Consider the following 26,548-nt stretch of genomic DNA (forward strand, 5'->3'; position numbering starts at 1 on the left):
TCTCACCCCCTCGTCCCGAACCGCGAGAGCAACGTTTTACCAAGGGGTGGTCCTCGTGGCTGAGAATCGACCAGCCTCTGGTCGGGAAAGGGAGAATAAAGCTTCGTCGGGACAGGCCAAAAAGGGGGAAGATGGGCTCCTGGAAGATGCTCCGACAAAAGGATACCCGACGAGAGTGCTCGTTGTTAACTCCAACTTTCCGTTTTTCGTTGCCCTCCTTCCTTTCCAAATAGGAATTAAACTCGTCTTTTAATTACTCTATGAAACTTTCTTCTTACGGTTCTTGCTCCTAGAGAGATATTCAAGGATCGGTAAGATCGAGGAGTCGCAGGACTGGCATGATCTTCGAATTTTGGAAATTAAGGATTTGGGAAGGTAGGGACGGGGTTCGTCTGAAAATTTTGGAATTCAGAGAGTTGGAGATTTAGAAGCTTGAGAACTTTAGAATGCAGGGACCCGATAATTACAAAATACAAAAATTGGAGAAGGGAAAATTCCATAAATCACCCCTTCCTCCACATAAATTTCACTCACGCAGATAATAAAAAATATGAAAGAACGAAGGTGTGTAAAGGATCGAACGATGAGTATGGTACGGCCCTGAGTGTCTACGGAACCAGCGGACGAAGAAGGGAAGCGTTCGGGCGGAGAGGTTCTTGCTGGCGAGCGTTGGGCGTACGAGCTCGGAGAGTAAGACAGTGGCCACGAAATAAGAAACCGGTTGGGACCCAATTTACTTAACAACGGCCGAGAATCCAACACTTACGGATGTCCACGGTTGCGCTCCTCCACTCTCGCGCTCGTCGCTGTTACATCGTAGGGGGTAAATTTGTGTGGGTTCGCCAGCGCCATTACCACCGGGATTACAACCACTGCCGTGGCTGATCACCGTTCGCCACTGACGTTCCCTTGTAACTGTTATTACCATGCTATTAACAATGCGGTCCGTTGTTGTTGCTTCATTGTCTTCTCGTTTCGAGAGCTATCAATCGGATCCGCGTGCCATTTCGGGCGAAATTTTCGACACCGCGACGAAATAATGTAGGTGAAAGGTTTAACAAGCTGTTTGGTCGTGTGTTTTGAAATTATTGCAGTTGATTCAGATTGATTGATGCACCGTTTGCTGCACTTCTGTCATTAAATATCGGATTTTATACCCCTCGCGTTAGGAATTTTGTGTCTTAAGATAGTAATTGAGAGGCATTTATGTACAAAATGTTATTTCGTACGAGCAGTTTGCTTAGAAACGAAGTGGACAACGAGCAGTATTTCAGGGTAATTTTATGCGATCGATGTGTCAGATATTACTAGTTTGAAAATCGGCGTAAATCATTGACAACTTTACCAGGCGCATTATACGGGCGCTATTACTTAAACGTTTATACGATCGTTTTCCTGCGACATTAAGCTTCGAATTGATACGTAATAAATGGCGTTTCATAATAATTTTATTTGAAGAAAACACGTCGGACTCGTTTCAATTGAAAATCGTTAACACAGAATGTAACAAGGCATCTCGTGTTCCCGTTTCGAAATCGACCATTTACAGGCTGTCGATACGTAATAATAACAGAACTTCAGGATTCCAATCGGCGATGGTGCAACTTCGCGTGAACGCGTTATCGGGAAGTTTTAAAACGGCAATTCATTCGGTCTTCTTCTTGGTCGGAACGATCGGTATTACCGGAACTTCGCCATTGAAGTAACCACGAACAGCACGGTCGCTATTGGTATACCGGCTATTAATATTGTCACGTTCATCGACGCGACGCATCCTCGGCTCGCGTTATATTCACCGACACAGGCGTCCCTTTCCTGATGTCACCACCACCGATGCACGATATCATCACCGATTTTCACCAGCATCGACTCGCTACCGAGGGACCGTGTACGGTAGCCGGCTACTAATTTCGACTTCATCGCTCGAGATAAGACCGGAATTTTTGCCACTGCGATCCGAGAGAGCCGGCGCTAACACGGACCTCGAGAGTCCTTAATTTTCTGCCCCGAATCCGATCGTGTAGCCATTCCAATGCCGGTAATTGGTGGACTCCATTCTCGTTTCATATTGCCTCGCATTAAAAACGACCGGGCTCTATGAAGTTATTAAACCACCTTGTCTTATAACGTGCAATCATACTTAACGTTTAATGCACGCTCCAAATGCGGAAAATACTAATTAGGAGTGTAATGTACGCTGGCTGCCAACACATCACTCCGCAGGGAATCTTTGATTTTTCGAGGGTGAACCTTTAAATTCATTTGGGAATTCGGGCTTTAATTGAGATTGAAGATAAGACAATTTTTAAGTACAAAAACTTAGAGATTTAACACTGAACCTACTGGCATATGTGTATTTAATTTGAAATTAAAAATAAAGTTAAAAAATTAATAAATAAAGGAAACATAAATTAGTACACACATTTATGATTTGTCTTGATGAAAATCAATTCTGATTTCAAAATATTCTAACAAATGTGTGGTTCAAAAATAAGTAAACAAAGGAAACATAAATTAGCACACACATTTATGATTTATCTTGATGAAAATCAATGAGGATTTCAAGATATGTATTCTAACAAATGTGTGGTTCAAAAATAAATAAACAAAGGAAACATAAATTAGTACACACATTTATGATTTATCTTGATGAAATCAATGAGGATTTCAAGATATGTATTCTAACAAATGTGTGGTTCAAAAATAAATAAACAAAGGAAACATAAATTAGTACACACATTTATGATTTATCTTGATGAAAATCAATTCTGATTTCAAGATATTCTAACAAAATGTGTAGTTCAAAAATAAATAAACAAAGGAAACATAAATTAGTACACACATTTATGATTTACCTTGATGAAAATCAATGAGGATTTCAAGAAATTCTAACAAAATGTGTATTTCATAATAAGAAACTTGTGGAGCGGTCATTTGACTGGTTTGATAGTTTTGATGTTAAAAAAATTTGTTGGAAAGAAAATTATTTATAAGAAGACATTTTAAGAATGTCTAAATTATCTCGACAGAGGTTAGGTTAGGTTAGGGTTAGTTTGAAAGTCTAATTACTTGAGAATTTAATTTATTTGTCTTTCTGCTAACCTTAAAAATATATGAAATGAAATGTTGACATTCAGAGTTGACTTGACATAAGTCCCTTGACCCTGAACTTTATCTCGAACCTCATTTCTGAGTTAATAAGAAATGCAGAATGTCATTACGAAAAGTTAACGTAGATGGAAGAATTTAACGAGTAAAAGTGGACAGTGAAATGGCACGATCGTTAACCCTTCCTCATCAAGGTTCCGTAAACCGAAGGGACATTCGGTATCGGTGAAGTAGCTAATTGATATCTTCGAAATTTGTATTCTCTCCGTAAAACGATTCGCTTTGTCAACCGAATCGAAGCGGATCTAACCAGCTGTAATTTAAACGATCCGACTGACAAAAAATAAAATGAACGTATTAAATTTGATTATTTTATCGTCCGCCGTTGAACCACTCTCTCTCCTTCAGAGGTATCCCCTTCTAATTGCGAGCATAATTTCGAGTTTTTATTTAGTCCATCTTCGGTGCGGCTCCGAGAAACCAGCGTCCGATCGCCAGCTACTAATTTCGATCTCATCGATGCAGATAAGCCTGGAATTTTTGTCAGTCGGCCAACAGAGTCGTCTTCGGATGGTGGACTTCTTCATTTTCGCGGCAATCTCGGCGTTCGGCTGAAATTCCGGTCTTCGGGATCATTAAGCCTCCTCGCGGAACATCCGTGCACGTTTCTAGATAGTGCAAAATTAGCGGCCAATCATTATATTTCGAAATGTAATGTCGACGGAAGTCTCTATCTCTGATGGCTAGTGTGTTGGTTGCGTCTATGGAATGCGCTCGGATAACTAGGAACAGAAGGATTATTTATATTTCAATTCTTTGGTAAGGTCATTCAACTTTGGATGTATAGAATTTTAGAGTGGAAGTATTAATAGGTCTCTGGGTATCTAGATCCATATGGATAAATCTGTAGATCTGAGATATATGAGGATTTCTACATTTCTAGATGTTTAAATAGGACTCCTAGGTCTCTACATCCCTAGAATTCTACAGAGCTAGATATCTGGATCGGTGGATACCTAAATCTCCGGATATCTAGATCAATAAATATGTGGACTTGTGGACATCTGGATGTGTGGATACCAAGATAGATACTTAGATCCGTAGACAGCTACATCTGCAGATACCTAGATCCTCAGATTCTTGGACACCCAGATCCCTAGCTCCCTATTTTAGAACCTATAGAACTTCTCATAGAACTAGAAAGTCATCATAGAACTCCACATTCCTATATTTCTATCTTGCAAACTTCCACATCTCCAAATCCAAATCTCCACATCCACATCTCCAAATCCAAATCTCCACACCCACATCTCCAAATCCAAATCTCCAAACCCAAATCTCCACATCTCCAAATCTCCACATCCACATCTCCAAATCCAAATCTCCAAACCCAAATCTCCACATCTCCAAATCTCCACATCCACATCTCCAAATCCAAATCTCCACATCCACATCTCCAAATCCAAATCTCCACATCCACATCTCCAAATCCAAATCTCCACATCTCCAAATCTCGACAAAGTCCCGATATCCACATTCTAAATATTGACGAAGAAGTCGAATGCGTGCGTGTTGATGCATTATGGCGACAACAAGGACAACGACAGCATCGGCGGGGTCGTTCCGGTAGACGCGATGACAATCTCCGGGTGCCGGAGGACCGGCTAGGTGTGGTCCTACGTTCGAGCCAGTGGCTTTCCAGGAACGCGAGCCATTAGACCCTCTGGCTGGTGTTATAAATTGTACATCGTTTAATTAGGCTCTCTTCCCGCCGGACGGCTCAGTTATTTACCATTTACCCCCGTGGCCCTTGGGCCGCCAGTATCTCTCGAGGCTACTGTGCATCAAATTGGATCGGGATTGGGTAGCTGGTAGCTTAGCTTCTAGGACATGGTCACGGTGTAAGTGCAAAGGTTACGTTAAAACCGTTTAAGGTTTATGTGTAATAGTTTTGCTCATTTTGTACTTATCGACGAAACTGTGCAGGAAGGTTCTTCAAACCTAGCCTTAAATTATTGCTATTTTAGTGTCATTGAATTGTATGAAATTTTATGTGCTTCGACAGTGTCTTTTGTAATTATAATTCGGTTGTTTTTTATTAAGGGCATTGAATAAAGCAGTTCATGCGGCTATTCTCATCGAACTTTGAACTGGAAGTAGATGTACTAGTATAATTTGATGACACTGATAAAGCCTGGTCAGACATCACATATGTGTGTTTTAGAATTGATCATCGTTTGAGATAATTAGTTGATCAGTCTACTATTGGAAATATGAAGGAAATGTTAATACGATAATTTGCATAAAGCTTCACTATTTCTATTGATATAAGTGTTATTTTATGATAATATGTGAACGGCATTGAGATCATTGGCGTTGAGAGTGTAGGATTCGAAATAAAATCAGATTATTAACGACGATCGTAGTTTTTTAAATATCGTAAACGTCAAATTGATCCCAGAGAATTAGCAGATTATCGAACGCAAAGATAACCCCGCAGTTCGAGGTGGTTATCTACGCGACTTAACTCGCGACGTTTCTCCAGCGTGTGCAAAAGTGTACGTGCAATTAATCGGCGCGGTAACGATAGCTCGCATATCTAATTGGCAGCCAACGAACCTGTGTAATTCACCATCTACAACTCGATTCACGCCGATAGACTGTGTTGCCTGTAACGCGAAATTAACCCCTTGGCTTAATGACCAGTCACGCTTCTATCACGCATTACACCTAATTCGCAACGCCGCTAAATAACTGCTACTTCTGAAATATGCAAAATACCGCGGCTGATTACGCCAATGGCGTAGCTGCTGCTTTCAGGCAGGGTAAATGGGGATTTTGGAAGTTGGGGGTTTGGGAGGGTGGGAGTTTGGAGGTTGGGGGTTTAGGAGAGTGGGGATTTGGGAGAGTGGGAATTTGGGAGAGTGGGAATTTGGGAGAGTGGGATTTTTGGGAGATTGGAAATTTGGGAGATTGGGAATTTGGGAGAGTGGAAATTCGGGAGATTGGAAATTTGGGGGAGTGGGAATTTGGAAGAGTGGAAATTTGGGAGATTGGGAATTTGAGAGATTGGAAATTTGAGAGAGTGGATATTTGGGAGAGTGAGAATTTGAGAAAATGGGAATTTGGGAGATTGGGAATTTGGAAGAGTGGAAATTTGAGAGAGTGGAAATTTGGGAGAATGGAAACTTGGGAGAGTGGAAACTTGGGAGAGTGGAAATTTGGAAGAGTCAAAATTTGAGAAAGTGGAAATCTGGAAATTTGGAATTTTGGAAAATTGAGAACTAAAGCTTATAAACTACAAAAATTAAAATCTAAGTCCAGGTGCATTCTGAATCTTACGCCAATGAGCTACATTCACTTTCCCAACGACGTTGTTAACGACCCATGATTTTACGAAGGGAAAATTATGAAAATAAAAGAAGAGACACGTTCGTTGAATAGTCGAAACGAAGATCTAGCAAGATATCCAGCAACGTTTTATAAACTGCAGAATAACAAGACCTTCAAAAACTAGCTGAATTGAGAACACTCTCGGGGTTAATGCGGCATAAAGTAGATAAAGTACGTTTAATATCGTTAAAACAGTTATGGCGCGATTACGCTTGAACGTGGAGCTCCTGTGCATTTTGTATACAAATGTTCCTCGTTGCACAGGAACCAGGTTAACGTTCCTCTTGTTTAATAACGCGTTATTGTGTCTGAAGGAGGTTAAAAGTCGTGTGATGACCATCGAGATGGTACAATTACGGAAACATTTAGAATCACTATTTTCGGTGACAAAATTAGGAAATCTGGAAGGTGGAAGTTTGGGAAGATTTTGGGGTATTTGGAAAATTGGAGATTGGGGGTTTTGGGGGTTTGGATATTTGAGGATTTGGGAGAGTAGGAGTTTGGAGAGTTGGAGGGTGGGAATTTGGGAGAGTGGGAACTTGGGAGAGTGGGAACTTGGGAGATTGGGAATTTGGGAGAGTGGAAATTTGAGGGAGTGGGAACTTGGGAGATTGGGGACTTGGGAGATTGGAAATTTGGGAAATTGGGAATTTGGGAGATTGGGAATTTGGGAGATTGGAAACTTGGGAGATTGGGAATTCGAGAGATTGGGAACTTGGGAGAGTGGGAATTTGAGCGAGTGGAAATTTGAGAGAGTGGAAATTTGGAAGAGTGGGAATTTGAGCGAGTGGGAATTTGAGAGAGTGGAAATTTGGAAGAGTGGGAATTTGAGCGAGTAGAAATTTGAGAGAGTGGAAATTTGGAAGAGTGGAAATTTGAGAGAGTGGGAATTTGAGAGAGTGGAAATTTGGAAGAGTGGAAATTTGAGGGAGTGGAAATTTGGGAGAGTGGGAATTTGAGCGAGTGGGAATTTGAGGTAGTGGAAATTTGGAAGAGTGGGAATTTGAGCGAGTGGAAATTTGGAAGAGTGGGAATTTGAGCGAGTAGAAATTTGGAAGAGTGGGAATTTGAGCGAGTAGAAATTTGAGAGAGTGGAAATTTGGAAGAGTGGGAATTTGAGCGAGTGGGAATTTGAGAGAGTGGAAATTTGGAAGAGTGGGAATTTGAGCGAGTAGAAATTTGAGAGAGTGGAAATTTGGAAGAGTGGAAATTTGAGAGAGTGGGAATTTGAGAGAGTGGAAATTTGGAAGAGTGGAAATTTGAGGGAGTGGAAATTTGGGAGAGTGGGAATTTGAGCGAGTGGGAATTTGAGGTAGTGGAAATTTGGAAGAGTGGGAATTTGGGCGAGTGGAAATTTGGAAGAGTGGGAATTTGAGCGAGTAGAAATTTGGAAGAGTGGGAATTTGAGCGAGTAGAAATTTGAGAGAGTGGAAATTTGGAAGAGTGGGAATTTGAGAGAGTGGAAATTTGAGGTAGTGGAAATTCGGAAGAGTGTAAATTTAGCAACTTAGGAATTCGAAAGATATCAAATTTTACCAAATATGAGAACTCCAGTATTTGAAACTTGAGAACCCGATAACCTACGATTTGACAGTACGCCATAATGCCTCCTTACCGAATTTCCCTCCAAAAAGCACCTACCCATTCCTCATTATTTTCTCTCTCGAAATCCCGCGATACGATCAAATTACGCCCGGGCGCTGATTCAATTTACACAAAACAGTATTTAGTGGCCGTAAAAATTGGGAAAGGTTCGTCTACGAGTGCCGCTCCTGAATATTCATAGGCGGGTCATAAACAGCCAAATAAATTGGAGAGATCGAGTGTAACGCTAAACGGTTACACAGCGAGTTAACGGCTGGTTAGGGAACGAAGATTTACGGGACGGTGTGTCGAACAAATTAACGGAAAGACGGAGCTGGAAGAGACGGAAAGGTAGAAAAAGAGTATAGGAAGGAGGAAAAATACGAACGAAAGTCAGAAGCGATACCGGTCGAAAGATTCGGCCGTGTTTCGATGAATCCGTTTCGATTCACCGAGCGGTTTGTCCGCAGCGGAATCGGGTGAATGTCCGTGTTATTTTTGCTTCGAGCTGTCAACCCGAGAATCCTTGCGCTAACAAGGTGCCGCACCGGTCGAGTAACCGAGTCCGTTTTTATCAATGGCCCTTTGGCAAGTGGCGGGATGCCTGGTCCTTCTCAGCGAGGATCTAACGAGCCCCCGGCTTTTTGCGCATTAAAATATCGACTAATTGCCCCAGGATTCTGGCGTCGTTTTTGTCCGCCCGTACCCTTGCACCGCGAACGTGATCGGCCCACCGAATGTTTCCGAAATATCGAATTCGAACGGCATCTTGATAACATTTTGCCCTCCGAACAAACTTCTTTCTATCTTACATTTTTTTCTACCTTTCTTCGACTTATTTCTATATACTCTGTACATACAGATACGTCTTCGACAGATTGCTAGATGCTCTATACGTACAGATACGTCTTCGACATATGCTCTATACATACAGATACGTCTTGGAGAATTGGGGAGTTAGGAAATGTGGAGATTTGGAATTTGGGAGAGTGGAAAATTGAGGGAGTAGAAATTTGAGAGAGTGGTAATTTGAGGGAGTGGGAATTTGAGGGAGTGGAAATTTGGGAGAGTGGAAATTTGAGGGAGTGGAAATTTGAGAGAGTGGTAATTTGGAAGAGTGGAAATTTGAGGGAGTGGAAATTTGAGAGAGTGGAAATTTGAGAGAGTGGAAATTTGAGGGAGTGGAAATTTGAGAGAGTGGGAATTTGAGAAAGTGGTAATTTGGGAGAGTGGAAATTTGAGGGGGTGGGAATTTGAGAGAGTGGAAATTTGAGAGAGTGGTAATTTGGAAGAGTGGAAATTTGAGGGAGTGGAAATTTGAGAGAGTGGAAATTTGAGGGAGTGGAAATTTGAGGGGGTGGAAATTTGAGAGAGTGGTAATTTGGGAGAGTGGAAATTTGAGGGGGTGGGAATTTGAGAGAGTGGTAATTTGGAAGAGTGGAAATTTGAGGGAGTGGAAATTTGAGGGGGTGGGAATTTGAGAGAGTGGAAATTTGAGAGAGTGGTAATTTGGAAGAGTGGAAATTTGAGGGGGTGGGAATTTGAGAGAGTGGTAATTTGGAAGAGTGGAAATTTGAGTGAGTGGAAATTTGAGAGAGTGAAAATTTGAGGGAGTGGTATTTGAGAGATTGAGAATTTTGAAGATTGGTAATTCGGAACAAAATACGTCTTCCACATATTCCACATGCCTCAATCCTTACATATGTCACCTACATATTTACATAACTCCACCTACTCGTCAAAATTACCTAAATTTTTACCTACCTTAATTCCCCCACCTTCAGTACTCCACGCAATCACCACTCGTTAAGCCCAAATTTTTAATCCCGAAGAAAATTTGATGGATGATTCTTACGCTTGCCACGGAAATATATGTACGAGCTGGTGTCATAAAGATGCACGTCGTTATTTTGTCGGTGTACGACACTTTATTGGGCCCCCTCGATGCAAGCATTTTAATCACGACACTTTTCTCCGTCCATAGTGGAAACACGTGCGTTATTCGATCCGTTAATTCGTAGCTACCACCGCGTGCTTAACATTTTTTTCGCCGCTGATTCTGATTCGATCTAACAGTTAACGAGGTCGTCGAATTCCGGGAAGTTTTCCTTTCCCCCTGATTTTATCCTATTGTGGAGTCTTTTGTCACTGCTTTGTGATATTTTTTCATTGCGATATCACTTTTAATCCCTTACGATTTGTCAGAAATAATCAGAGTTGAAAGTTGAAGACTTGTATTGCAATCCTTGATTCTGCAAATTATGATTGGAATTCCTAATTGAGACATACTAAAAATTCGAGTAAAATTACAGTTGAAGTCAAAATGAATCAACACCTTGATTACGATTACATCTCTCGGTTATATCACAAGAACAAAATTTTGCGTGCATTCGATAAAATTCCTAGCTACGTACACGCATCACAAATATATATAACACTTAAATTAAGCGCTTAAAATTCTTTACATTTCCTCGAAAAAAAATGTAACTTCGGAGAAATGCAATTTCGCTAAATCGTTCAATAAATCTCGGCATACCAGAACATTCAAATTTAATTCCCGTCGATAAAATAATGTAGCAATTATATAACGAGCTGGTTAATTTAACGGAGAATTACAAGAGAGACTCGATGCATTAACATACTCGTTTCCGTGGTGTCGTATCCGAAAAATGTCCGCCATCCGTGGAATCTGGTCGGTCGCGGCGATTAAGAAATACTTGCGGGTCTCGTCAATTAATACAATTTCATAACGTCCGATCGATCCTTTTTCTCGCGAGGATTCATAACGCGAGGAAGCGCATTATGTTCTAATTTAGAAAACTGGTCGCGTTCGCCGGACGAGACTTAAAACGTACGATCGGCCTGTATCTCCTCCGCGTCGCTCGAATTCTTCGTCGATCCGCTTCTCGTTAGAAGGAATTCCAACGCGATGGGAATTTTGTCGCGTCTTACGAACCCTGTTTCCACGAAATTTTTCATTACCGATAAAGCACTGTTGAAAGCAGAACGATTTCATTTTTAATTCCTGAACCGTAAATTATTCCCGTCGATAGACTCTCGTTACGTCGGAGATTCGAGTTGATCAGGATTGCAATAGTTCGATGTTGCGACGAGGTACCGCGCGGCAGAACATGCAACTCGTTCAAATACTTCTGCGAGACAGTCCTCGTACTTCTCAAAGTACATATATCTTCGGTCTCGGAATTTAAAAGGCAAGAAACTGTTCGCTAGTAAAATTCCTACATTGCAACAGCTTGCGAGGCACTCGCGGTTGAAGAAGCAACTCGATAGTAAAATCCCAACTTCAAACATCCTCTGAAGCACAGTTGACAAGTGTTGATTCAACGATACGTTCCCTCGACGTTTAACATTCGCCTTGCACGCCCTCGAAGGAAGTCCGTTGTACTTGAAAATCTTGCCGTTCCGAGTAATGGAACGATTCAATTTCAAACACGTTTCGAAGCAGTGCTTCGCAGGTAGCAACAGCTACTCCTTTTTACCGGTACTCGACGCATCCCAGCAGAGGAAGTCATAGGGCTGGGAAGCTTAACACCGGTTCAATTTGTGTTACGGTGCACGGGGTCTCGGCCGGCTAATTGCCTCTCGAATGCCGGGAGTAGTTCGCGGAGAAACACCTATTTAAACTAGCATTCCGTGCGACAATCGTCTTAAGCGCAAGAGCCACGTCGACGGAGCAAAAAGAGCGAATGTCCGGCCTCGAAGCCCTCCAGCGACCACTTCGGTGACAATAATTGAATGCCGATCAACTCAAACTATCTGACAAATTATTGCCGTTCACCTGGCGGAATCTCTATGATCCATTTCTTCCTTCATGTATCCAACAATTAATACTACCCTGATGTTGCAACCCGAAACGTGACACGTTATGACACTCGATGCAGTTTTCCGAGTTACGATATTGTGTATCGAAACGTACACGAAAATATTTGAAAGCCAAATAAATTACTCAACTTCCCGACATAATGTCGTAATAATGAACCTTTTAATGAACGCTTAATATATGTTAGACAGATGAAGTATTAAATTATAAGCCTTGACGAGGGTCGTCAACGATCAGAACACTGGTAAAAATTATAATCTTTTAGCGAGTCTTTATGTCCTGTCTAAAGTGACTTCCAGTATCTGCCGTTTCCAGAAAACAATTTTTTATTTAATTGAGGAGATCAAGCATTTTACGATTCGATAATGGTGGAAGTAACAAAAGCGATGGACATCGGTTTCTTTCCTGCGAGGAAGAAATTGGAATTTTATGGTAATTATCGCGATAGGCGGATTCATTAAGCGGCAGATTCTCAGCTGGACAAACACGAACGAGCGGAAGATAATCGGAATCGTGACAAATTGTCAGTCGAACGACGACACCGAAATTTATTCCCATTTTTTTATCCCGTAGAAACCGAAGTACGATGATCCGAAATTTATCAGTGTTTCTCTTTTATTTTTAAAAGGGGACCGTTTTATGAGTAGTTGGAAAGTTGTCGTTTAGCGAACGAGGGTAAGCCCCAATTGCATTATGCGGAGATAATTTTTAATTTTATGCCCGGGTGTATTAAACGTTCGACATCGGGGCTATACCGCCATGAATAAATTTGCCCGGCCACTAAGTTCGTGGAACATCTTCAATCTTAACGCGATCCCCTCCTCTACCGGTAATAAAACTTTTTATTACCGAACGCCATTTGCCTGGATCCCTCGTGAGGAATTCACAGACACGCTACTGGCAGATGGAGAAATTTCAGACAAATTCCTCAAATTCCATCGGCCACTTACTTTTTCAACGAATCAATGCTGGAACAGTCGACGTGCAATTTTATCGGAAGAAAGGTCCAAACCTTACAGATATTTTTTATAATTCTGATACCAAGATTTTATGCCTATTTGTATTGGTGCAGTATGTGGGTTCATATCAAGAATGTTTTCAGAGAGTTTCTCTAAACCTTGCAGATATTTTTTATAATACTGATACCAAGATTTTATGCCTATTTGTATTGGTACAGTATGTGGGTTCATATCAAGAATGTTTTCAGAGAGTTTCTCCAAACCTTGCAGATATTTTTTATAATTCTGATACCAAGATGTTATGCCTATTTGTATTGGTGCAGTATGTGGGTTCATATCAAGAATGTTTTCAGAGAGTTTCTTCAAACCTTGCAGATATTTTTTATATTCTTAATATCAAGATTTTATACCTATTGGTACAGTATATGGGTTTATATCAAGAATGTTTTCAGAGAATCGAAAAATGATTTCCTTCAGTTGTTATTAATTCTGTACCGAGGGAAATAGAAAAATTATCGTAATTATTTCTGTAGAAGGTAAAGTGAATATTTTCAAAGAATTTCGCAAGAAAGAAGCAGCGGTTAAGAGAAGGCTTGATAGACTATTTAGCGGTAAGGTAGTGCATAGGAGGAATTAGCGAGGATTCTGATGCAGTCGGACGACCAGTCTTCTCCGATCTGGTTCTATCGTTTTCGTGCGTGTAAGAACAGCCATCGGGTCGTACCTAATTAGGGAGCACGTATCCGTGCGAGGGTTTTTGAAGCGGTGGTCGTCGGCGTTTGCATCGGCCGCGCGACTTTCTTGCGTGGAACTTTCTCGCCGTAAACGCTCCACGAACGAAGCCAGCCTCTGGTCGGTCGGCTTCGTAAATTTCCTACGAAGTCGGAAACGGGATTTCGTCTCGATTCATCTTGCCGGCAATTACCGGCAACGGCACATGATCCGCGTACCTGCCTACCGATGCGCTCGATTTATGGGAAACGCGTGTAAGCTTCGGGAGAAACGATTACTTTACTTGCGCGCGTTTCCATCGAAAGCCGAACTTGACACGACCGATCGTTCCCGGACGATCGATATCTTCGACTTTTCTTCCCTCTATTTTTTCTCTCCCTCGTCCTCTTCTTCTTCTTCTACTTCCTTCGTCTCGTAGTCAACGCGCGTACGAGCCACAGCTATCGTGGCTCTCTACGCTCGGGAAACAACACGACCCTCTCGATCGCTATTCGATCCTCGAAAGATGCACGCCCGATAAAGATGCCGCAATGCCTTCTTCAGAAAATATCGCGGCCTAACAGCTTGAGAATCTTTTCGAAATTGGATCCGTGCAATAGGGAACTAAATCAGGGTAAGTCGCGAGTAACGACTTCGACGAGTGTGTGAACATTCTTTCCGTCAGTGATGACTGTTTTTGGATCGGGAACTTCATTCCGATGGAAAATAATTAAACCCGACAATAAGTGACGCGATAGGTTAAGTCGGATTTTGGGATCTATTTACGAGATAGCTGCACATTTGCCACGAGTAAAATATAATTACAACAAAAAATCGTATCTTTTTACAACTTTGGATCTCTAGAGAGGTTGCATAGTAATATCAATATTTTATAATTTTTATGTAATTTCTAATTATTGGGATCGTTAGGAGGAGGAGGATGATCCGAAGAAGATACACATTCGGTTGCAAATTATTTGGACGAGAGTATCGGTTGAATAATTGACACGGAGGAAGCTTTCCTTCCCCGAATCAGCCATGGTCCCTTTTTCTTCCTCCTTAATTCCCTTTCTGGAGGACACGAATCCGAGCATCGGTACACCCGTCGAAACAGTGGCTGGCTCCCAATTAGGAACCCTCTTTTAAGTAATGCCCGCGATCTGGTCAGGCCTTCTCTATCCTTTCAGTGCCACCTAACCGTCCTTTTTCCTCCTGGTTGGCCACTGGCACGATTGACTTTCCGCGGCATCCTCGTCTTTCTCTTGTATAAATTAGTCCCAGCCGCCACATAATGGCGTGTCGATGCGCTACTGTCCCCCGACTAGCATTGCCTTTTTAATTCTCTTTTTCCCCTCGTGCTCAGGTAACTCCCTCTTTCTCGGTCCTCCTCGTTCTATCCACGTCCTCTTCGTGGTATCCTTTCTCCTCGAACCTCTTCGTCGGACAAGCCACGACCACTATCGTTTCTTTTCCGTTTCTCTTAAGGAGAACCCACTCTTCGTGCCACGAGAAAGGTTCTACTCCCGTTCTCGTCCCTCTCCGTCTGGCTTCGGGTCTCGTCAGACCGGGCCCGCTTAATTTACGACCAATTAATTTGGATAAACTGAATGAGGGGAGGCCTGCTTTCGATGCACGCGTTAACCGTGAATTTTTTTCCCCTTCTCCACGGCCTTCCGGTCCCATCGGTAAGCACACACAGGCTCGATTCGGTCGCCGAAACCTTTTCGGGACCGGCCACGATGAGCTTGGTGGAAATCGACCAACGGATACGATCGTCTGATTACACGCTTGTTATTTCCGATCGGCTACCGCTTGATCGTTCTCGCTCGATACCGATTGTCGTTAAAGGAAATGAAACCTCCCGTTTAAGTTCTTGGTAATTGGGATGAAACGTGGATCAATAGCGTTCCAAGTGGAAACCGATCGTTTCTTCTACAAAGTGCTACCTCCTTCTTTCACATATTTTATGTTTATCGAGCAGATTCAATGCGCCGGCTCTCGTTTCATCTCGGTTCTAGATTTTAGCGCTGATGAAACGGAATCCTATTCTAAGAAATTATTGCAGTACTGCGTGGTACATCACACGTTGTTATGTAGTGTTATGGTGTAGTACCGCTCTGTATTACCATGTGTTATATTAAGTTCTAGATCATGCGTTGTATATGTTTGTGCTATTGCATAAAGCAATATTATCTGTTCACGCTGTACTACTACTTACAGTATCGAATGTAATATCACGCATGATGCTACGTTATACTTCCACGCGTCGTAGTACCACATGTTATACCAGCACGCTCTGTACTATCACGTTCCGTATCGTCACGCGCCATATTATCGCGCCTTCATATTACGCGTGACTCTACCAAGTATCATACTATCGCCATACTACAATAGAATATTTACTGTACCACGCTTTCTATGCTACTGTTACACGACACGTTCCTTTATCACCGTATTGTGAATCGACAAAGTCCGAAAGATCAAAGCAAAAATGTTATCAATACAAGGAGATAATCGAATTGTCAGGAGCGAAAGTGTTCGATGCTAAGGAAACGTAAAACACGAAACTGTAGGATTCCATAGAAAATGGTCGTTGGTGTAAACGGGCCAAGGCATAGTCGGCGAGAAAGAAGACGGTTAGAGAGAAGAGACGAGTGAAGAGTAGTAGCACGAAGCAGACATCGAAGGGGCTCGAGATGTCGTGGACAGGCCTGCTTGGTATTCCGTTCTCGTCCGGAGGCATAATTGGCCGCCAACTGGCGACGCTCCTCCGGGTATCGCGAAGACAAGAAATTATTCTTTAATTAATTGTCAGCGCTCAATGTGGCCGCATGCGTAGGATCGGTCGGCCTCGTACATAAATTTCATCTATATGGGAGCGCCGACTGAGCGAGTGTAAGAGTCCTCTCTCTAAGAGGGATCCGGAGAAACGGCGACGGGAAGAGAGACGGTAGGAGAGAAAGAGAGACGAGAGAGCTTCCGATCTGCGGAGGTAGCAAATACCTGGCGCCTGTTTGTAAACCCTTTAACGGTAAATCGTCGCTCTAAAGGGTCTCTTTGCGCGTTTACTCTGCTACTCTTCCACTCTTCTTTCTCGCTCTCTTCCTTTCTCCTCTGTGTTTTCTTTATATATTTCCCTGAATGCTCACGTAGGTGATCTCCGGCCAAGATGGAGTTCCGTATAAAGAGGGGAAAGTTGATTCACCGGGCCAGCCATCGACTTCGATCGTACTTTGTGCCCTCCAGTCACGCTACTGACTAACGCTTCGTTTGGTAACGTTCGTCTTTTCACTCATTCTGTACGTCCTTTTATTCGTCACGATTTAATGATCCTCGTTAACGCTAAGGATGATACGTCACTCTAATGCCACTTCCTGGTTAAAGAATTTTTCCGAACGAGGCGTTAATGGCGACTTTCTTTTACATTTCTTTCATACAATTAATAGTACTCACGACTGATATCTCAAGTTCAGAGTAAGAACAATGTTAGATGCAACACTTGTAACGTTTGAATTGAGTCACATTAGTAACATTAATAGCTACAAAGATAGATTCAAGTTACATATACTAGCACTAAGTGTATGGACTAGGAATCAAGTAACTCGAATAAAGTAAACATTATCATCGAACTTGTAGGAGGCGAGTAATGTTTGAACTGAGTAACATTAGTAGAATTAATAGCCACAAAGATAGATTCAGGTTACATATAATAACACTAAGTGTCAAGTACTTAGGTTACGAATCAAGTAACTCGAATAAAGACTATCATCGAACTACCAAGTACAGTAGCACAATTAATATCTCTAAAATTAATCTCCCACAAAGTACATAAATGAAATAAACGTAGAAGACGAATGATGTCTATAGGGTCGTGTTATCATAAAAAATAGCTAGCAAAGAGAGCAAAGGTTTCTTGACCCGGTCGTAAACCGGCGACAACTTCCGGCGATGTTTGCCCCGTTCTAATAACCAGTATATATCAACGGCACCGGTACGAACAATTAGGCTACTGGTCTCGACCGAAGGGACGACAGTTACGAGCGGCCGAAGGATTCAAAGAAGGCGGCAAAGTTCTTTGATCGGACGTGCCAGTGGAACGGATCCCCCTGGCCTTCTCGTTTTAGCCCAAGAAGGTGCCTTTTCTGGCTACCCTGTTCTTGCTGATAGGGAAGGTGGATTCGTGAGCATACGTGAATCCACACATTGGCGTCGAACTGCCACCTGCTGTTACTGCGCTACCAAAATCATGTTAAATCCACTAACAAATTACCAATTAACGCCTCGTTTTTGGTACGAACATTCGTAGCCTCTTTTACACTGTGTTACATGTGTTACAATAATTTCACAATTTCATTTTGGGAGAGCCGGTTTATGTTGCAGTGGTTACTTTTGGGTGGGAATGAGTACTCAGAGGGAAGAACTTGTGGAGTAATTGAGATTTTGGGATTTTTAACACTTATGGATTTAGTTAGGAATTTTGTAATTTCTGGATTTGAGAAGTTTGGAATTTTTAATTTTGGGTATTTGGGAGAGTGGAATTTTGGAACGTTGGAATTTGTGGATTTAGTGAGAAATTTTGAAACTTGGGGCTTGAGAGTCTTCAATATTTCAAAATTTCGAAATTTTTGAATTACGCTACTTTGAACAGTACAACCAAGTATATTATAAAACTTGAAATTTGCAAAATTACCTCCAATAAAAAATTGAGAATCTAGAGTCTTACTGCCTCGGAATTACTTTTCCCAGTACTGCATGCAAAATCCCACAAAACGAAACCACCGTGTCCAAGTAATTTTATAATGCAAATAATCCGAAAAAAGCGGAGCAATTAAGTGACAGTAACCCTACATCACTAATTAAGGATAAAGTAAACAAGTGAATCATGATTCCGATCCAGAAGAAGCAATCTCGACGCTCATGGACAGATTATTCAGGACAGGTGCGTATACAGTCCCGAGGTTCTCGTATCTACACGGTTGCGTTCGTCTGCGTGGAGCCCGTACGTATATTTTATAATTAGCCAGCGGGTCGGTTCGATAAATCAGCGCGCCGCCCGGACTTAAGACTTAATTAAAAATTTAGTCAAAAACCAATTAGCGGCTACGCTGGATTAACATATTTCTAATTATCTGCCGGACACTTTCTGCCGCCCTATATATTTGCTTCGACTACTTGCCATAGTACGAGCCCGCCACTCACCACATCGATGACTTTGCGATACATTTTGTTGCCGGCGAATGAAATTCTTTTTTTATTCTTCTTTCGACTTCCTTCGGGTATAATGCTTCTTTCGAACGATTATGCGACGGGGTTGTTGAACTTGTGGTGAATACAGCTCTTTCATTTTGTGAGATTGATCTTGAGGGTCGCAATTTTAATTTGAGTATTCGAAATTTGGAGTTGGGGGTTTGGGAGAGAGGGAGAGTGGGAATTTGGGAGATTGGGAATTTGGGAGAGTGGGGATTTGGGAGAGTGGGAATTTGGGAGATGGGAGCTTGGGAGATTGGGAGCTTGGGAGATTGGGAATTTGGGAGATTGGAAATTTGGGAGATTGGGAACTTGGGAGATTGGGAGCTTGGGAGATTGGGAACTTGGGGGAGTGGGAACTTGGGAGATTGGGAGCTTGGGAGAGTGGGAACTTGGGAGATTGGGAACTTGGGAGAGTGGAAATTTGGGAGATTGGAAATTTGGGAGATTGGAAAATTTGAGAGATTGGAAATTTGGGAGCTTGGGAACTTGAGAATTTTGGAACTTGGGAGATTGGGAATTTGAGAGAGTGGAAATTTGGGAGATTGGGATTTTGGGAGAGTGGAAATTTGGGAGATTGGGAACTTGGGAGATTGGGAGCTTGGGAGATTGGGAACTTGGGAGATTGGGAACTTGGGAGATTGGGAATTTGGGAGAGTGGAAATTAGAGAGAGTGGGCATTTGGGAGATTGGAAAATTTGAAAGATTGGAAATTTGGGAGCTTGGGAACTTGAGAGTTTTGGAACTAGAGAGTTTGGGAATTTGAGAGTTTGGAAACTTGAGACTTTGGAAACTTGAGACTTTGGAAACTTGATACTTTGGAAACTTGATACTTTGGAAACTTGATACTTTGGAAACTTGATACTTTGGAAACTTGAGACTTTGGAAACTTGAGACTTTGGAAACCTGAGACTTTGGAAACCTGAGACTTTGGAAACTTGAGACTTTGGAAACTTAAGACTTTGAAAACTTGAGAGTTTGAAAATTATAAAAATTGATAATTTACGACTTTGCCCATCCCTTACTTGAAAATATCCAGCTCAAAACTTGACAGTAAAAAACTACAAATTATCATCAACTTACCTCTTCGTGGCTCTCGAAAGTGAAGTAGGATCATAGGTACTGATTTCCAAGTTTAAATACTGAAATCGCTTTTATTTTCGCTATGGTATACTTCCATGGATAAATTATCATGTTACATTTATACAGGGCGCTTAGGTACAACCGAGACACCACGTGCGGGTGATCTTTGCATCTCGATTGATCTTCGTACGCTTAACTACAGAATTTACACTTCTTTTTCTCGAGCTTTAGACACGCGCACGTATGTACATACTCTTTCAGTCTCGTATCGTTCGCCTATCTTTAAAATGAAACCATCTAGTACTCTTCCTTCTTTTGTCGCTTTCTAGGAATCTGCTTCTAATCGTACGAATTTTGAATTTGATGAATTCAATCGATCAGAGTTGAAGGGAAATTTCTCTTTTCATTTCTCAATTTTTATTTCAAAATAGAAACTCAAGGATTCTTGCAGTATTGTAATATTTTTTTAAACACCTTCCTTGTAGATCTCTCAAATTTTTTAAATATTACGCGCTGGACAAAATTAAAAGCGCTTGAATTTTTGTTAATCGTAAATTAAAACATGTACACAATTCGATCAACGCACAATTTGGAAGCAGGTGTCTGTCTCCTAGAAGAATCGCTATGTTTCTTTCGAATCTAGTCAATCTATCGTTCAAAAATTTCGACAACCCCTTTCTTATTACGAGTGTAATCGAACGTCCTGTACACGCGTATATACATACGTACACTTACGGTAAGACTATTTACAATATGTACATCAGTTTCCCGTGAGATCAACGCCATGAAATGCCTCCTAAATGCTGTCACTCGCTATGGTACGCATCTCGTTTAACCCTTCTGGTAATGGATGTCCACGATTCGATACTTGAAAATCGTTTGTGCAAGTCGAAAGAATGAGAAACATTCCTCGAGTTCAATGCGCGAATACACGGTTATTATCACAAGGATTAAACTCGATACTTAATCACAATCAGAGTTCCAACTTTGAACGTAGAAAAATAAAGACACGAATCTGCCATTGATGCTCCTACGTTTAAGGGGTTAGATCACCTAACCATGATTCTGATCACTCGTTTAGAAAAATGTTTATACTATGCCTGTCGAAGGTATTTTTGAAGATCGAAGAGGTATTTTTATCACTTAGAGGTTTGAGAAATATACATTTTTAAATCACTAAGGTGATCCAACCCTTTGGAACCTTTATATCCGAATTTCGCCGACCGTTCAAAACGCACTTGATTCGGGTGACCAATAAAAGTCATCGTCAATTCATCCTTTCGCGAGGTAACAGCTGCGTCTTTCCATAAAATCCACGCCATATAACCGCGATAATATCGACTCGATTTTCATCGAGATTCAATTTTGGAGACTCGACGGAATTTCTGACCTCCACGGAATTCCAGCGGTGATGTCCGTGATTCGATCAGCTGACGAATTCTTTGGACTTCCAATAAATACGGTGGTAATTGGCTCCAGCGTTTCTAGGAATCGTTTTCATCTGCCCAATAAATTCGACTTTCTCTACAGCGTGCTTCACAAACGGTATTCCCGCAGACTTCCATGGTTTTCGAGAAATCCTCTTCGAGACGGACTCGCGACGCGTTACGGTTCGAGCGGACTCGCCAGGATACGAGCGACTTCGGCTCGCGAGCCTCGAGTCTGCCTTATTAAGGCCGGTGTCCAGGGGGCCCCATGAACATGGCTGCCGCGGCCGCGACATGGGTGTGCCTAGCCATGGCCGCCGCGATGAAGGGAGGCACTCCTGGTGTTCCTGGAGGCCCCACTCCGGAGAACATCAACCCAGAACCGAAACTCGGGTGCAACAACGGCCTCGCTGACAACCTCAGCTTCTCGATTTCGGCCTCCTGCAGACGCTTCGCCTTCGCCCGCCTGTTCTGGAACCAGATTTTCACCTGCAACATCGGAAAATTGCCTATGCAGTTCCTCTGCCTTTACTGCTAACCCTCTAATACTTCTGGCTCTCGTTAAAATTAGGTTGCTCTTCAAACCTTATCATTATACATTAAACCTTAGCTTTATACATGAACAGACTTTAGAAGCTACAAACCAGGTACTCAGGTACAATTGAACTTGTCTCATCCGCCATTTGAGAGCTAACCTATGTTCTTACAAGTTTGACGTTTAACTAAACCTGTCTGTAATGTGTACTTAACTTGAAATTAAATATGAAGTTAAAAAATAAATAAACAAACGATCAAACATGGATTAGTACACACGTTTATTCTTTATCTTGATGAAAATCAATGTTGATTTCAATGAATGTAGTTTAATAAAATGTGCACCTTATAATATGAGACTTGTGGCGATGAAACTTGAACGGTCATTTGATGATTTATTGTTAAAATTGATTTTGGCAGATTTAGTGTTTAAATTGGTTTTGGTAGATTTAGTGTTTAAATTGGTTTTGGTAGCTTTAGTGTTAAAATTGGTTTTGGTAGATTTAGTGTTAAAATTGGTTTTGGTAGATTTAGTGTTTAAATTGGTTTTGGTAGATTCAGTGTTAAAATTGGTTTTGGTGGATTTAGTGTTTAAATTGGTTTTGGTAGATTCAGTGTTAAAATTGGTTTTGGTGGATTTAGTGTTTAAATTGGTTTTGGTGGATTTAGTGTTAAAATTGGTTTTGGTAGATTTAGCGTTAAAATTGGTTTTGGTAGATTCAGTGTTAAAATTGGTTTTGGTAGATTTAGTGTTAAAATTGGTTTTGATGGATTTAGTGTTAAAATTGGTTGTGGTAGACTTAGTGTTAAAATTGGTTTTGGTAGATTCAGTGTTTATATTGGTTTTGGTAGATTCAGTGTTAAAATTGGTTTTGGTGCATTTAGTGTTAAAATAATTTCTCCATTGCAATTTCTACAATTGTCCAAAGTAACCAACCAAATGTAACAACACTTTACAATTATCAAAACTTTCAGAGTGACCCAAAGTCACTCCAGTTTCTAAAATTTTGTTCATTCTCAAAATTTGCTCCTAGTCAAATTTGAGTCCCTTACGCAAAGAGGCTACTCGTAAAGTGCAAAAGCAGTCAACTGACAAGGAGCTCCGATACGGTCGTAATTAAATAATTACGCTATCGATCAAGTGGGTGTACGTAAGCGGTAACAAGGGACCAGAATTGGCGAACGGCTAGAAAATACACGCGCGATGTTGCATGAACGGCTATTTAGCGCGTAATTAGCCGGCTGAAATTGGTGAAAGCAACGATCGAGCGTGGCGACAGGAATGCGTTCGATGTGTAGTACCTAGAAAAATATGTCGAATTCGTCTCGCTAATTGTATTTGCACAGATGCGACTAAAATTACATCTAGCAAATCAGTAGCCAGTTGGAATCATTCGGTAGAAAATTTTACGTTAACGAATCGGATACTAATTGGCATATTCGTGTTAGACTATGTTGCTAATTAGGTAGACATTTAATGGCTGCCTATTTGCAACTTTGTTACACGCGATCCTGAGACTCGTAATTATTTTTGAACATATATGGAGTGTTTTTGAGATTGAAGTAAAGGAATTGATACTCTGAAAAAAATTTATTCTAAAGAATGGTTTCTTGGATTAACTTGATTGGGAATTTGAGAGAGTGGGCACTTGGGAGAGTGGAAATTAGAGGGAGTGGGAATTTGGGAGATTGGAAAATTTGAGAGATTGGAAATTTGAGAGTTCTGGAATTTGGGAGCTTGGGAACTTGAGAGTTTTGGAACTTGAGAGATTGGGAATTTGAGAGAGTGGGAATTTGGGAGAGTGGGAACTTGGGAGATTGGGAATTTGAGAGATTGGAAATTTGAGAGTTCTGGAATTTGGGAGCTTGGGAACTTGAGAGTTTTGGAACTGGGGAGATTGGGAATTTGAGAGAGTGGGAATTTGGGAGAGTGGGAACTTGGGAGATTGGGAATTTGGAAGATTGAAAAATTTGAGAGATTGGAAATTTGAGAGTTCTGGAATTTGGGAGCTTGGGAACTTGAGAGTTTTGGAACTTGGGAGATTGGGAATTTGAGAGAGTGGGAATTTGGGAGAGTGGGAATTTGGGAGATTGGAAAATTTGAGAGATTGGAAATTTGAGAGTTCTGGAATTTGGGAGCTTGGGAACTTGAGAGTTTTGGAACTGGGGAGATTGGGAATTTGAGAGAGTGGGAATTTGGGAGAGTGGGAATTTGAGAAAAAATGGTTTCTTGTATTAACTTCATGAGAGATTTAGATGCAATAATTTTGATATTTTGGGTAAACAGCTCCCATAATAGTTGTACATAATGTTGCAGATGATGGTTTTAATTAAGTGGTTAACGATGGCCCTGGCAATTAAAATTTTTAAACGAGATATCGAAATGCCCATAAAATGAAAAGTTTAAGAGACAAGCTTGCGACATTAACATATTACAAAGACATCATGCACGCGAGTTAGCAGATAATTCGAACGTTAATATCGAGAGAAAGGTACGCATGTAACGACGACAATGTTATCATTATCGTGGTTATTATTCTCGTTACCATTATTTTTATCGTGCATAATGCTCGTTGGCTGGCTGATTCCCTTCGAATTAGCATTAAGCACCCCGGAGCACGCGTAACGAGTTCAAGGAGCCGTAATCTGATCGCTAAAATGGGCAAAATGTTGAACGACCGAGGGGGTAAATAAAAATGCAGATGTTAAAAAACGATACGGATCGGGTAACTGTTTAATAAATCAGACACAATGTCGGTGCCGTAGGTAACAGGCCTGGAGGATACTCGTCGTAGCACTTAGAAAGTAGAAATCTCGCGTCGCGTGACAATGTGCAATCAAATCGTTGCTGGTTCTCTGGATAGAAAAGACACACAGCAATATTCTTGCCGAGTTCTTCTTTCTTCACGACTTCCTGTTTTTCACGGTCCTACGCTAACGCGTTCCGACGTTTGCGCGCAATTTTCCACAGATACGAATAGTAAAGACTTTGTTTCCCTTTTTTGTTCCAACGTTTCTCCAGCCGGTTTCTCCTTTACTCGAACGATTAAATTCCCTTGAATCCGCGATTCTATGATTAATTTACTCGAACGAGATTAATGAGTCGTGAACTATATTTATGGAATTAATATCAACGCAATTAGTACCTTTACGCTCCGCTTCTAATTAGTGCAGAATTCATTTCCTGGATCTCGGTGATTCAATGCTTTTACTTCGCTTTCTATTTTTTCGTACTTTCAGTTTTTGGACTTTTATTGGAATTTTTAGATTTTGCAACTTTCATGTTTTAGAATTTTTAGATGTTCAGAACTTGTCCTTTTGGGGACTTCGAAGTTTTGGTAGGTTAGAATTTTAGATCTTGAAGCAGGAATTTTAGAGAATGTTCAGAATTTTCGAATTGTAGAATTCAGAACTTTAGACTACAGAAATTTTCCCGAAATCGGAACTCGGTAAGGAGAAATCGAAGGATCAGTCACGGCTCGAAATTATTTCCAGGAACGACACTATAGCATTCTAACGGCGTGAATATCGCAACCGAAATCGCGAACATACCTCTTCGTCGCGAGTGAATAATGAGAGGTGAGAGCAGCGCAGGGTGGCGATCCAGTTCTGTTTCGGAAGGACGAAGAGGACAGGAGGCGAGGAGATTTGCGGGGACGATCGTAGCTTATCTAAGCAAATGAATACGACGAAGCTTCATTTCGTCCCGATGCGTTCTAATGTATGCGCAAAGTGTATTTGAACACGCTAACTGCACGATAATAGGTTTCGTCGCGATTGTCTTTTTGTCCGCTACACGTGTCACGAGACAGCCTTTCGAATTAATGCCCCCAAGAATTCGACGAACTTCGATTCTGTTATAAATATCGATAGCAAAATAATGTTTAACTTATAGCAAAAGGTTTAGAAGAACGATCGTATTTTTCTTGAAGTCCCCGTGATGGGAACCTTTGCACAAGGTTTATACAAATGGGTGCAAATAAACGCTTAGTGCAAACGGTGCCATAAAACTTGGTCTCCATTCGTTAAAAGAACATATGTTTTCATTAAAAAATCAAAGATTATCTGCGTATCAAGATAGGATGCATTCATAAAAATTTCGAAAGCGTGCAAGTTTAATTTAATTTATTTTTCCCCGCGGATAAAAATATCGACATAAATCAAGACGATAATATCAGGTAAGTTTATTCTTTCGTGCTTCGTATTTCTTTGGAATACACACGATTCGCCTCGCGCGGCTCTCAATGGAGTCATTAAGGTAGCACGAATTTCACGAAAAGCATCACTCGAATTCATATATAACCATTTGTTACGGTGTCAGAAATGACGACGCGTGTCGCGTTGCGCGCAAACAATTCTTAGCTCGATCGTTACCCGGTGCCATTTTGAACCGCGGAACACACGCCGCAACGAGTCTTTGATCATTTCGGCTGATACAAAAATTAACTATAATATCGTTTCATTACGTTCAATTTAATTAACGTCAATCATGTTAATTGCTATCCGCTCCGTACAAGGGTGTGTAATTACCCGGCTGAACGTGATGTACCCGATGCCAGACCAAAGAATTTGCTCGTTTTGATCGTACTACGGTGCACTGTTACGAAACACGAAAGAAAGAAAAGCGAGCCGTATCGATGGAAAGAAATAACTTGGATAAT

General features: G+C 41.3%; 1 protein-coding gene across 4 annotated transcripts in view; it reads right to left on the bottom strand.

Moving 5' to 3' along the window:
* Positions 1-26,548, bottom strand: part of Msx (homeobox protein Msx) — a 75,046-nt gene that overhangs the window by 29,222 nt on the left and 19,276 nt on the right. The window contains exon 3 of one of the 4 annotated variants that reach the window (XM_012286304.2): positions 2,867-3,890. The exons of 2 other annotated variants lie outside the window; for them this stretch is intronic. In XM_012286304.2, coding sequence (XP_012141694.1) covers positions 3,870-3,890 — 21 coding nt within the window. In that variant the 3' untranslated portion in view covers positions 2,867-3,869. Of the gene's footprint in view, positions 1-2,866; positions 3,891-19,977; positions 21,843-26,548 lie in introns of those variants that run through there. One more of the 4 variants, XM_076535346.1, reaches the window with a different exon arrangement.

The sequence above is a fragment of the Megachile rotundata genome, chromosome 9, assembly GCF_050947335.1.
Source record: "Megachile rotundata isolate GNS110a chromosome 9, iyMegRotu1, whole genome shotgun sequence".
NCBI lineage: Eukaryota > Metazoa > Arthropoda > Insecta > Hymenoptera > Megachilidae > Megachile > Megachile rotundata.